At 44.1% G+C, this 10,000-nt stretch overlaps 1 protein-coding gene and 1 long non-coding RNA gene across 5 annotated transcripts in view; both read right to left on the minus strand.

Moving 5' to 3' along the window:
- Positions 1 to 2,416: 2,416 nt before the first annotated feature.
- On the minus strand, positions 2,417 to 3,113 carry LOC116059913. Its single transcript, XR_004107409.2, has 2 exons — positions 2,957 to 3,113; positions 2,417 to 2,916 (listed from the first exon to the last, which is right to left on the minus strand). It is a non-coding gene; the product is annotated as an uncharacterized LOC116059913 (long non-coding RNA).
- Positions 3,114 to 7,727: 4,614 nt separating this feature from the next.
- Positions 7,728 to 10,000, minus strand: part of LOC116059899 (IQ motif and SEC7 domain-containing protein 1-like) — a 147,382-nt gene continuing 145,109 nt past the window's right edge. For all 4 annotated transcript variants that reach the window (XM_036007986.1, XM_036007985.1, XM_036007988.1 and 1 more), the window contains one exon: positions 7,728 to 10,000. This exon is cut by the window's right edge and continues 553 nt beyond it. In XM_036007986.1, coding sequence (XP_035863879.1) covers positions 9,360 to 10,000 — 641 coding nt within the window. In that variant the 3' untranslated portion in view covers positions 7,728 to 9,359.

The raw sequence follows: 10,000 nt of genomic DNA on the forward strand, positions 1-10,000 counted from the left end.
TTATGTTCTGGTCTGCCAATCAACGAACACAGAGGTAGCTGGAGAAGTGACCACGTGGAGTCAGAGAACGCTGGCCTTTTGAGCCTGAGCACAATCGGTCATAGTTTTTCCTTCAGGTGGAGAGGAGGTCACTGAACAAACTGTTATCTATCATGGATAACCCCGACCACCCTCTCCAACCCCCCACATTGGTCCAACATTGGAGCTTCTCTAAGAGGCTCCGACAGCTTCGATGTCGCACGGACCGCTACAGGAAATCATTCCTGCCGCAGGCAATCAAACTATTTAACACTTTGTGTGCTAGATAAGACTCACAGACATCACATCTGCACTAAGTGCACCTTGCACAATAGGTTTATCTACATCTTTATCAATACTAGTTAAACAGTTGTACATTTTTATTCCCAACTTGTATATATTTTAAATGATTTGTTCTTATATTCTATCCTATTATTATTTCATGTATATTCTGTATGTGTGATGTGTGTCTGATATTTTGCTGCTGCAACACTGGAATTTCTCATTTTTTTGGGATTAATAAAAATCTATCAATCTATATGTCAGAGGTACCACTCCTCTGGAGCAACTAGGGGTTAAGTGTCTTGCTCAGGGACACATTGGTTGATGTATCACAGTGGGAATCAAACCCAAGTCTCCCACACCAAAAGCATGGGTCATACCCACCATCACCACCACCGTATGTGTGTGTGTGTGTGTGTGTGTGTGTGTGTGTGTGTGTGTGTGTGTGTGTGTGAGTGTGTGTGCAATCAGCCAAAAAAAACAGGACACGTCTTTCCATCAACATGAACAGATTTTTTATATCTTTAGAGCAATAAATATTTTCCTCATCATATCTCTGCAATTTCAAAAACAAAAGTACAAGTAATATATATTTATATACACAGCTAAAATTCTTCATACATAATTTTTAAAATAATGTCGTCTCTGTTGACATATATTTGACACGGTACTCGTACAATTTTACAAGGACTATTCCAGTCTCTCATTGCTCTACATTATAAACATAAAGCGGTCCCTTGTGTTGTCCCTGTCGCACACAACACAGACAGCCTTCACACCGGAACAGAAGAATCTATTCTTGAACTATAACCAGATCTGATGTGCTTTCTTTTCTTTTTTAAATGTTCCCTGTTTTGCAGTCAGATCTGTTTCTGTCAGCGTTAACACCCAGATCTTTTGTTCCGGTGCAAACGCAGCCAGACACAAACTGCCCTCTGTGGAGCAAAGTGAGTACTCACATTGTTATTTTTCATACAACGATGGTTATGTACATTCATGTTTATAATACAGTTTCATTCAGTGCAGATACTGTAATAAATACCACATGCAAACCCATAGTGGAGAGCAGGCCCGGGCAGAAAGAAATAACTGATTTAAACTGAGCATTTAAAGAAACATTTGTGTGCTATTGTATGTTCTGAAACTGCATATACTCCACGGTACTTCTGCAAACCAGCCAATACATTTCAGATTGATTTCCTGTGTGAGTGTGTGTGTCTGTGTGTGTGAGTGTCTGTGTGTGTGTGTGTGTGTGTGTGTGTGTGTGTCTGTGTCTGTGTCTGTGTGTGTGTGTCTGTGTCTGTGTGTGTGTGTGTCTGTGTGTGTATCAGTGTGTGTGTGTCTGTGTTTGAGATTGATGTAACCATTGATTTAAGTGTTTCAATGAAAATCTACTTGCAGAGACTTGCAGCAGATAGCTAATCCATCACAGAGAATTTGCCTTTAATCATTTTATTTCAACACATTAAAAATATACTCTAGAATTTAAAAAAACAAGCAACATATTGTAATTTTTTTTGCATTAAAATGGTTGTTGTTCTGCAACCAACTGTCAAATCACAAATGTCAGAGTTTTTAAAACATTCCTTATAGTGCTGCAACTAACAATTCATTTTATTGTCGATTAATCTGCCAATTTATTTTCTTATTATTAGTTGTTGGGTTGGGGTCAAACAAACACAGGACTTTCACCCAGGAGACCGGGGTTCATGTCCCGTTGGAAAAGAAAAGGAAACAGAGAGTTTTTTTAACCAAGCACACAACGCAAAATCTGAAACAAAATCAGAAGGAGTCACCAGAAGACCGAGATCATGGCTGAATGTTTGTTCGTTTGTACAGCTTTGACTCCTAATAAATGTTGACAGTGATGGATTATCTATGCAGAGATTGACACTGTAACCAAACCCTGCCCAAAGAATGGCTGGCAGGAATGTAAAGTACACGTTGTAGTTGATAGGCTACAACATGCAAAAGCACGGTATGAAACTTTAAAATGGAAACTTTAGGGTGAGGGTGTGCTTCGTCTCGGGCACGCAGTGGAACAGGGTTAAATGTTAAGCCTGTACGAGGTAGGTTTGATCCAGTGCTCCTCGAGTTTTCAGTTTTTGTTATTTTCGAGTGTGTTTAGGTAACGGTTTTTGCAACACAGTCTCACTCCCACCGCGTCACAACCTGAGGCTTGGTCAGGTTTCTTAAGTGTTAGTTACTGACGCAAAAAAAATCTCCTTTAGCGTCTCAGACAGACCGGCGGGGGTATTTCAACTCATTCCAATGTAATCCTATCCGCGGAGATATTTGACGCTCTGTTTGGGACTGATTTGTTGTCATTTTTTTATGTGCAGAGTGAAACCACTTAGTTAGGGAATGAGTACGATTGTGGGTGGGATTTAAACATTTACGTTTTAGTGACACGTGGGACAAGAACGGGACATGATCCCCAGTTTCCTGGGTGAAAGTCCTGCCATACAGATACTTAACTCTAGTGCCTGTGTGGGACACACTCTAAACTTTAGTGCCTGTGTGGGACACTATGGGACGCACTCTAAACTTTAGTGCCTGTGTGGGACGCACTCTAAACTTTAGTGCCTGTGTGGGACACACTCTAAACTTTAGTGCCTGTGTGGGACACTATGGGACGCACTCTAAACTTTAGTACCTGTGTGGGACACACTCTAAACTTTAGTGCCTGTATGGGACGCACTCTAAACTTTAGTGCCTGTATGGGACACTATGGGACGCACTCTAAACTTTAGTGCCTGTATGGGACACACTCTAAACTTTAGTGACTGTGTAGGACACTATGGGACGCACTCTAAACTTCAGTGCCTGTGTGGGACACTATGGGACGCACTCTAAACTTTAGTGCCTATGTGGGACACTATGGGACACACTCTAAACTTTAGTGCCTGTATGGGACACACTCTAAACTTTAGTGCCTGTGTGGGACACACTCTAAACTTTAGTGCCTGTGTGGGACACACTCTAAACTTTAGTGCCTGTGTGGGACACACTCTAAACTTTAGTGCCTGTGTGGGACACACTCTAAACTTTAGTGCCTGTATGGGACACACTCTAAACTTTAGTGCCTGTGTGGGACACACTCTAAACTTTAGTGCCTGTGTGGGACACTATGGGACACACTCTAAACTTTAGTGCCTGTGTGGGACACACTCTAAACTTTAGTGCCTGTGTGGGACACTATGGGACACACTCTAAACTTTAGTGCCTGTGTGGGACACACTCTAAACTTTAGTGCCTGTGTGGGACACTATGGGACACACTCTAAACTTTAGTGCCTGTGTGGGACACACTCTAAACTTTAGTGCCTGTGTGGGACACTATGGGACACACTCTAAACTTTAGTGCCTGTGTGGGACACACTCTAAACTTTAGTGCCTGTGTGGGACGCACTCTAAACTTTAGTGCCTGTGTGGGACGCACTCTAAACTTTAGTGCCTGTATGGGACGCACTCTAAACTTTAGTGCCTGTATGGGACGCACTCTAAACTTTAGTGCCTGTATGGGACGCACTCTAAACTTTAGTGCCTGTATGGGACACACTCTAAACTTTAGTGCCTGTATGGGACACACTCTAAACTTTAGTGCCTGTGTGGGACACACTCTAAACTTTAGTGCCTGTATGGGACGCTGAACAAGCGTTTCTGTAGGTGTGTGCAGATACATGATGGAGACCCAACGGCCCACACTAATTCCTAGAAGCTCAGCATATATTGTTTGTTTTTGTGTGGTTTTGAAAGGTTGTTAGGTAGCAGAAGTGTTGCTTGTTGCATTAAAAGGTTGGTGAGAGGCTTTGCAGAGGCTTCGTGATGATTCATGCAGGGGTGAGTGAAATCAATTATCACAGTCTGTATTAAAAATATTAGAACCTATTAGTTGTATGTTAGTCACAGAAAATTCTTGGTTTTGTTGTAAACATATTCAAAATTAAATTAGTTTTAATACTTCCATAAGATGCCCAAATCAGAAAAAAAGAAATCATCTCACACTCGTAAGCACATAACAAAACAAAAAATGCTAAAAATACGAAACAGCCCAAGGAGTACGTAATGTTAGTAGAAGCTTGTCACACAACAATATTGATAATAATATCGGTAACACTCTAAAAAGTCAAAGGGGTTCTTCAGATTGAAAACAAACAGGGGATCCAAGACAGTTCCCTGAGGAACTCTGTCTATTCATTATAATCCCCAAAACCTAGAAAACAAACAGGGGACCCAAGAAAGTTCCCTGAGGAACTCTGTCTATTCATTATAATCCCACGAACCTCGAAAACAAAAGGCTTCTACAAAAAACATTTAAGGGGCTTTTATAGTTTTGTTTTCTCGTGAAGAACCCTGATGAACGTTTGGTTTTTAGAGCATACGTTTTGTTAATTCAAGCTATTCTGAACCTCAAATTACAGGTCGACGCTGTTGGCCCCGATTGGAAAAAGAACAAACTGTACAGTTAATATCTACACTTGGCGCATTCACATAATCACATGGAAACTAAAAATCATGTCATTAATGTTTGCATTCAGAACATCACAGGGATTTCCCATAATCCACCAGCTGGTAAAGTTTTACATTAGGCTGAGAAAACCTGCCACTTTGACAGGAAAGCAACAAGCACTGAGAGGTTTATTTCTAGTCGAGAAGTACAAATGGCTGGTTAAAATAGTTCAAATGGTTGAAGAACTTTCTATCAGCCATCATGGGCTACTTGCCCTGACATCCGGGGATCTCGATCAAACAGAGTGAGCGAGAAAACACACTTTAATACTGGCATGCCAGGTTTAACACAAAGTGCAAAAATAATGTGTAAAAATGAGTTTGTTCAAGAATATTTCACTCAGTGCTGCGTGATGGTAAAACATACTCTGCACTGCAGTCCTGTGAGATGTTAGCAAGTCCTTTAAGATGAAGTTAGGTCCAGTGTTTTTAGGTTCCTTTGTTGGATGACGAGGGAGACGAAGGCCTCAGTCTTTCAGCCAGATTTAAAATAATGCAGGAAACAATAAAGTGATGATTCTTATTCTGAATGGATACAACCAATCATTATATTACTGGTTTAGATGCTGAATTGTCTTTATATTCTAAGGAGGAATGTTATTTTCTAAGATCATATCATACCAACCCTCCCTCCATCTGAAGGCACCACTTTACCCTCAGTGTCACCAGAACTGTTTTTTTAAGAGTTCACAATGACCAACCCGTTCTCACTCCGAACTCGTAAAATATGGACGTTTGGACAGTGGCTGTCAAGTGGCTGTCAAGTGTCTGAAGTGATGAAAAAAAGCGCCCTTCAGCGTGTTTGTAGAACCTACCGGGGAGAGCAGCAGCTACACGGGTTTAGAGAGTAGGATGTAAGGGGGAATACCGCGTAGGGAGGTTGGTTGGGGGGGAGGGTCAAACAACACAGGACTTTCACTCAGGAGACCGGGGATCGTGTCCCGCGTGTGTCTTTAACCGTCCCGTTATTGCCGTGTCATGGAAACGTAAGTCCACCCATGAGCTTTTCCTAAACCCAACCATCCCGTTCCCGCAAGCGTTTACTTAAAGCGCCTTATATGACGCTAAAGGAGACTTTTAGCGTCAATAACAACGACACCTGACCAAGCGTCCGTATTTTACGAGATGGGAGTGAGAATGTGTTGCAATAACACAGTTTGGACTGGAGGGGAAATTAACTATAATGTTTTTAATTAGCCAAACATGGGAGAACGAGGTTCATGTCCCATTAGAAATGAAAAGGAAACAGAGATTTGTTTTTAACTTTAGGGAACAAACGGAGCTACGTCACGTTCTGCATCACGTGGTAACCTTCAGGAAGTAAAGTAACGTCTGATTTGAACCCAATTCCGGCACAAAATGAACCTATGTGTACCGAGTCGACCGTTCTCTGGGACATGTTGTCATGCTAATCGAATGCGTCTCTAGCTTGAAACAAGCCACAAACGCCGTGCTTGAGCTATGTTACTGGTTATTGGTGTACGCCTGCACACTTACAAAGTTCTCAATACTTCTGATGACATGTAGGGACCCTCATTATGCTACCGTGGAAGTGTGGTGCTATTTTGAGCCTTGTTAGTGGTATAAAATAGTGATTTACCCTGTGGCCGAAAGCTAGCGTTAGCAGCTAATCACTGGTTTGCGGAGCTTGTTTCAAGCTAGAGACGCATTCGATTAGCATGAAAACATGTCCCAGAGAACGGTCGACTCGGTACACATATGTTATTAACCCCTAGGTTCATTTTGCGCCAAATTGTCCTTTAACTCAGTAGTTTTGGTGTCTAACCCTAACCAAACTGGGTCCGTTTCACGTTAACGACATTGTTAACCCTTGTGTTGTCTTCGGGTCTAATTTGACCTGTTTTCAACATTTCTAGAAATATGGGTTTTGTTTTTAACTACCTCATTTTGATTACCCAAAAATAACACGGATGATTCCACACAACGGCTTCGCAAGTACAACAAAATATCGGAACTCCCCTTTCATTGAATTTTAGGGTGTTTTATTTCATTTTTCAAGTTTCTAAACAGTATCCTGACTGAATGTTGACATATACCCCTCTGTGATTATCCTTCCTTTATTAGTCTAAATAATTCATAATTTCTGATTTTGTAACTCAAGAATTAGGTGTAATTATTTTATAAATGAGGTTTATTGACCATGAATTCCAAAAATAAGTGTAAAACTAGTGGTGATAAGATGGTGTTAGTGGTGTTTATACATGGTAGTGAAAAGAAGCATTAAACGTCAAAAAAGCGCCAAAAACATTTAAAAAAGCCAAAAAAGTCTAAAGGCTCTGACACACCAACCCGATAATCGGCCGTTGGACAGTCTGGCGAGGTCGGTGAGAGTCTGTTCGGTGTGTTCTGTGCCATCGTCCATCGGAGGAGCCGTTGGCCTTCATTTGGGCCGATCTGACTTGCTGGGTCAGAGGGCGGGCAGTCAGACTCAATGACCAATCTGATTGGTGGAGAGCTAACCCAGAAATGATGAGCGGAATGAGCGTGACTAGAGTCTCTCAAAATCTGACGAAAATCTTTCAAACTGACCTTTGTTGATCTGAAATGAAGACAGATTCAGCAACGGCACGGCCTATTTCTCTCTTAAAATGTTTTCAGAAACTTGGTGAACTATTTTAGTCCAATATGAGATCATATTCTGAACACGCGGCCATGACAGTCTGGCTTTCAACTTCTGGAGAAACCAGACCCATGTGACGCGTTGGTCCAATCAGCTGCCGGTTTTAATTTTTTGGGCGACAATACAGATTAGCGCCGCCTGCTGTTATGGAGACGTATTACGTCTCGTGCACGCGCAGAACGTACGCTCATGTTGGCGTCGCTTCGGTGTGTTCTGAGGCACTTTTTGGACCTCGGGGAGACTGATCAGTCCGACTGCCTTTTCTACCAACGGTCGGGTTAGTGTGTCAGGGGCTTAAAACGTCAGAAAAAGTGTTGATTTTCAGTTTTCAACCGGCAAGTGCATGGTTGAATGGACGACAACACAAGGGTTAAAACAGCGACCCGTGTTCTGAATCGAGCATCTGAGGAGAGAGGGTGTTGATTATTATACACATGATCCACGTAGTTATGGAACTTTTGTTTGCACAATTTAGATTTTCTAGACTTAATATATAACCTTTTACATTTCCCACCCAGTTCATTAAACATTTACAGGGATTATAAGTTACATTATAGGCAGATCTTGTTTAATGTGACCTGAAATAACTCTTTTTAGGACTTTTTTTTCAGCTCCCCGGCTTTATCAAAGGCAGACGAGCCCATGAACCAATAGACTTTATTTCCCAGACTACACCCTGTTTGGCACCTTTCAGCATAATCTCCCGGCAACACAGAGGGACGCATACAATACGGAGCATGAAATACAAGTTGACATATATTATAATTTCTCAGAAATTCAGGCTTTTACGTTTAAATATGCTGGGACACTTGCAAATAATAAATTAAAAAAAAAAAAAAAATAATAATTGAAATAATAATAATAAAAGAATACGTTGTTGGGAAAATTCAGTGTCAAATGTCAACCATTCTCATTTTAAAGTCCCAATCCGAAATAAGGCTGTAGCACCCCCTGCCGAAACCCTGTAATCCACAAACACTAAAGGCTTTTAGTCAAAACACAAAGGTACAAAGACACCTGTATAGTATTTGTTACGATGGCTTATTTAAAGTTTTAAAAAAAGTTTATTGTAGAAAGTAAAGTCTTCAGTAACCTTCACTAATGCACTTTTTATGGTCAAATAAATGCTGGATTGGGGCTTTAAATCACAACACATCCCCCCCCTCCCCCTGCATATCAAGTTTTAAAGACACCGACACTCGCTAGCTATTGCACAGGTCATGCACGCCTGTCTAAGACACAGAAACTGCACCATATCAATGCTAACCGACGTGCCGTGACGCCGCAGGGCTCAGCAGCCAAAACTAAGGTACAAGTGCTTTTTGTGCGGAAAACAAAGTGGTGCAAGACTAGTGTGATTTTTGGAATATAGTAAAAGGACTCGTTGTGTTCTCAGGCTTCCTAAAAACCTGAACTGTCCCATCAAATGATCCCGTACGGCATCGAGCGCTAGCTAACCCTCGTGTTGAAGTCACAGGCACTGTTCCCTTCACGTCTGGTCCCTGAACCGTCTGTCCACAGAGTCGGACTCACAATTAGACACAAACACTTCCAGTCAGGACAGAACTACAAACATGTCCTCCGGAGACGCAGGCCGCTGCTCAGGGGAAGATGGAGGAGGTTCTCACCGAGACGGTGTTTAGAGTTCCTTCAGCTTTGGTCGGTTGCGTTCTCGTTGCTGGTTGCTCGAGTGTGAGAGCGTCTCTACCTGCGGGGGAAGTGAATGTGGAAATAACACAGACTGAGTAGTTTCCTCTTCCCCGCTCTCAGCGCCCTCTTCCTCACTAAGCGGCCATTTTGATTCACCTGCATGAGCCTTCCTCCTCCTCCTCTCCTCCTCCTCCTCGCCGTCGCCCCCCGGTGGCTCACCGCCGGGTGGCGGACCGCCGTCCTTGGCTTCTCTCTCCTCACACGACTGTGCTGATCCGGCTGACGGGTTTGGATTTGCCCCCTTGGCCTCCCGCGGCCCCCGGGTGCAGGGAGGCCGCGGTGCTGGACGGCGGAGGCAGCGGGGAGTGGGGAGGCGGGGGAGGGATGGAGGAGATCAGCGGGTACTGCGGTGCGTAGGGCTGCGGAGGCGTCTGCGTGACGAGGCGCGCCGAGGGCGTCTGTGGAGGCGGCGTGGAGAAGATGAAGTGGGTGGAGGGGGAGGCGGAGGGGGAGGGGCTGAGAGGGGAGTGTGTGTGCACGCCGTGGTTGTGAGAGTGTGTGTGAGCGTGCGGGTGTGGCTGCGAGTGCGAGATGGTCAGCGGCAGCTTGCCGCCTCCACCCGGCCGGCTCGCCGCGGGGTGCGAGTGGTAGAGTCCGTGCGGAGTAGTGGGGGTGACGGGGGAGTGCGGGGACAGCGGCGGTGGCGTGATGAAGCCCAGGTTGTAGCGTGGCTGCTGCCCGGCGCCGTGTTGCATCCTCTGCGAGGCGGCGCAGCTGGACGGGCCCTGCCGGCGGGGCGGCGCTGAGAACCTGTGCGCCAGGGCGGCGTGGTGCTGCGGGATGCTCTGCACGTGGTAGCGGTGGTGGTGGTGGTAGGGGGGGGGCGGCGTCTGCTGCT

Source organism: Sander lucioperca, chromosome 12, assembly GCF_008315115.2.
Source record: "Sander lucioperca isolate FBNREF2018 chromosome 12, SLUC_FBN_1.2, whole genome shotgun sequence".
In the NCBI taxonomy this organism is placed as follows: Eukaryota; Metazoa; Chordata; class Actinopteri; order Perciformes; family Percidae; genus Sander; species Sander lucioperca.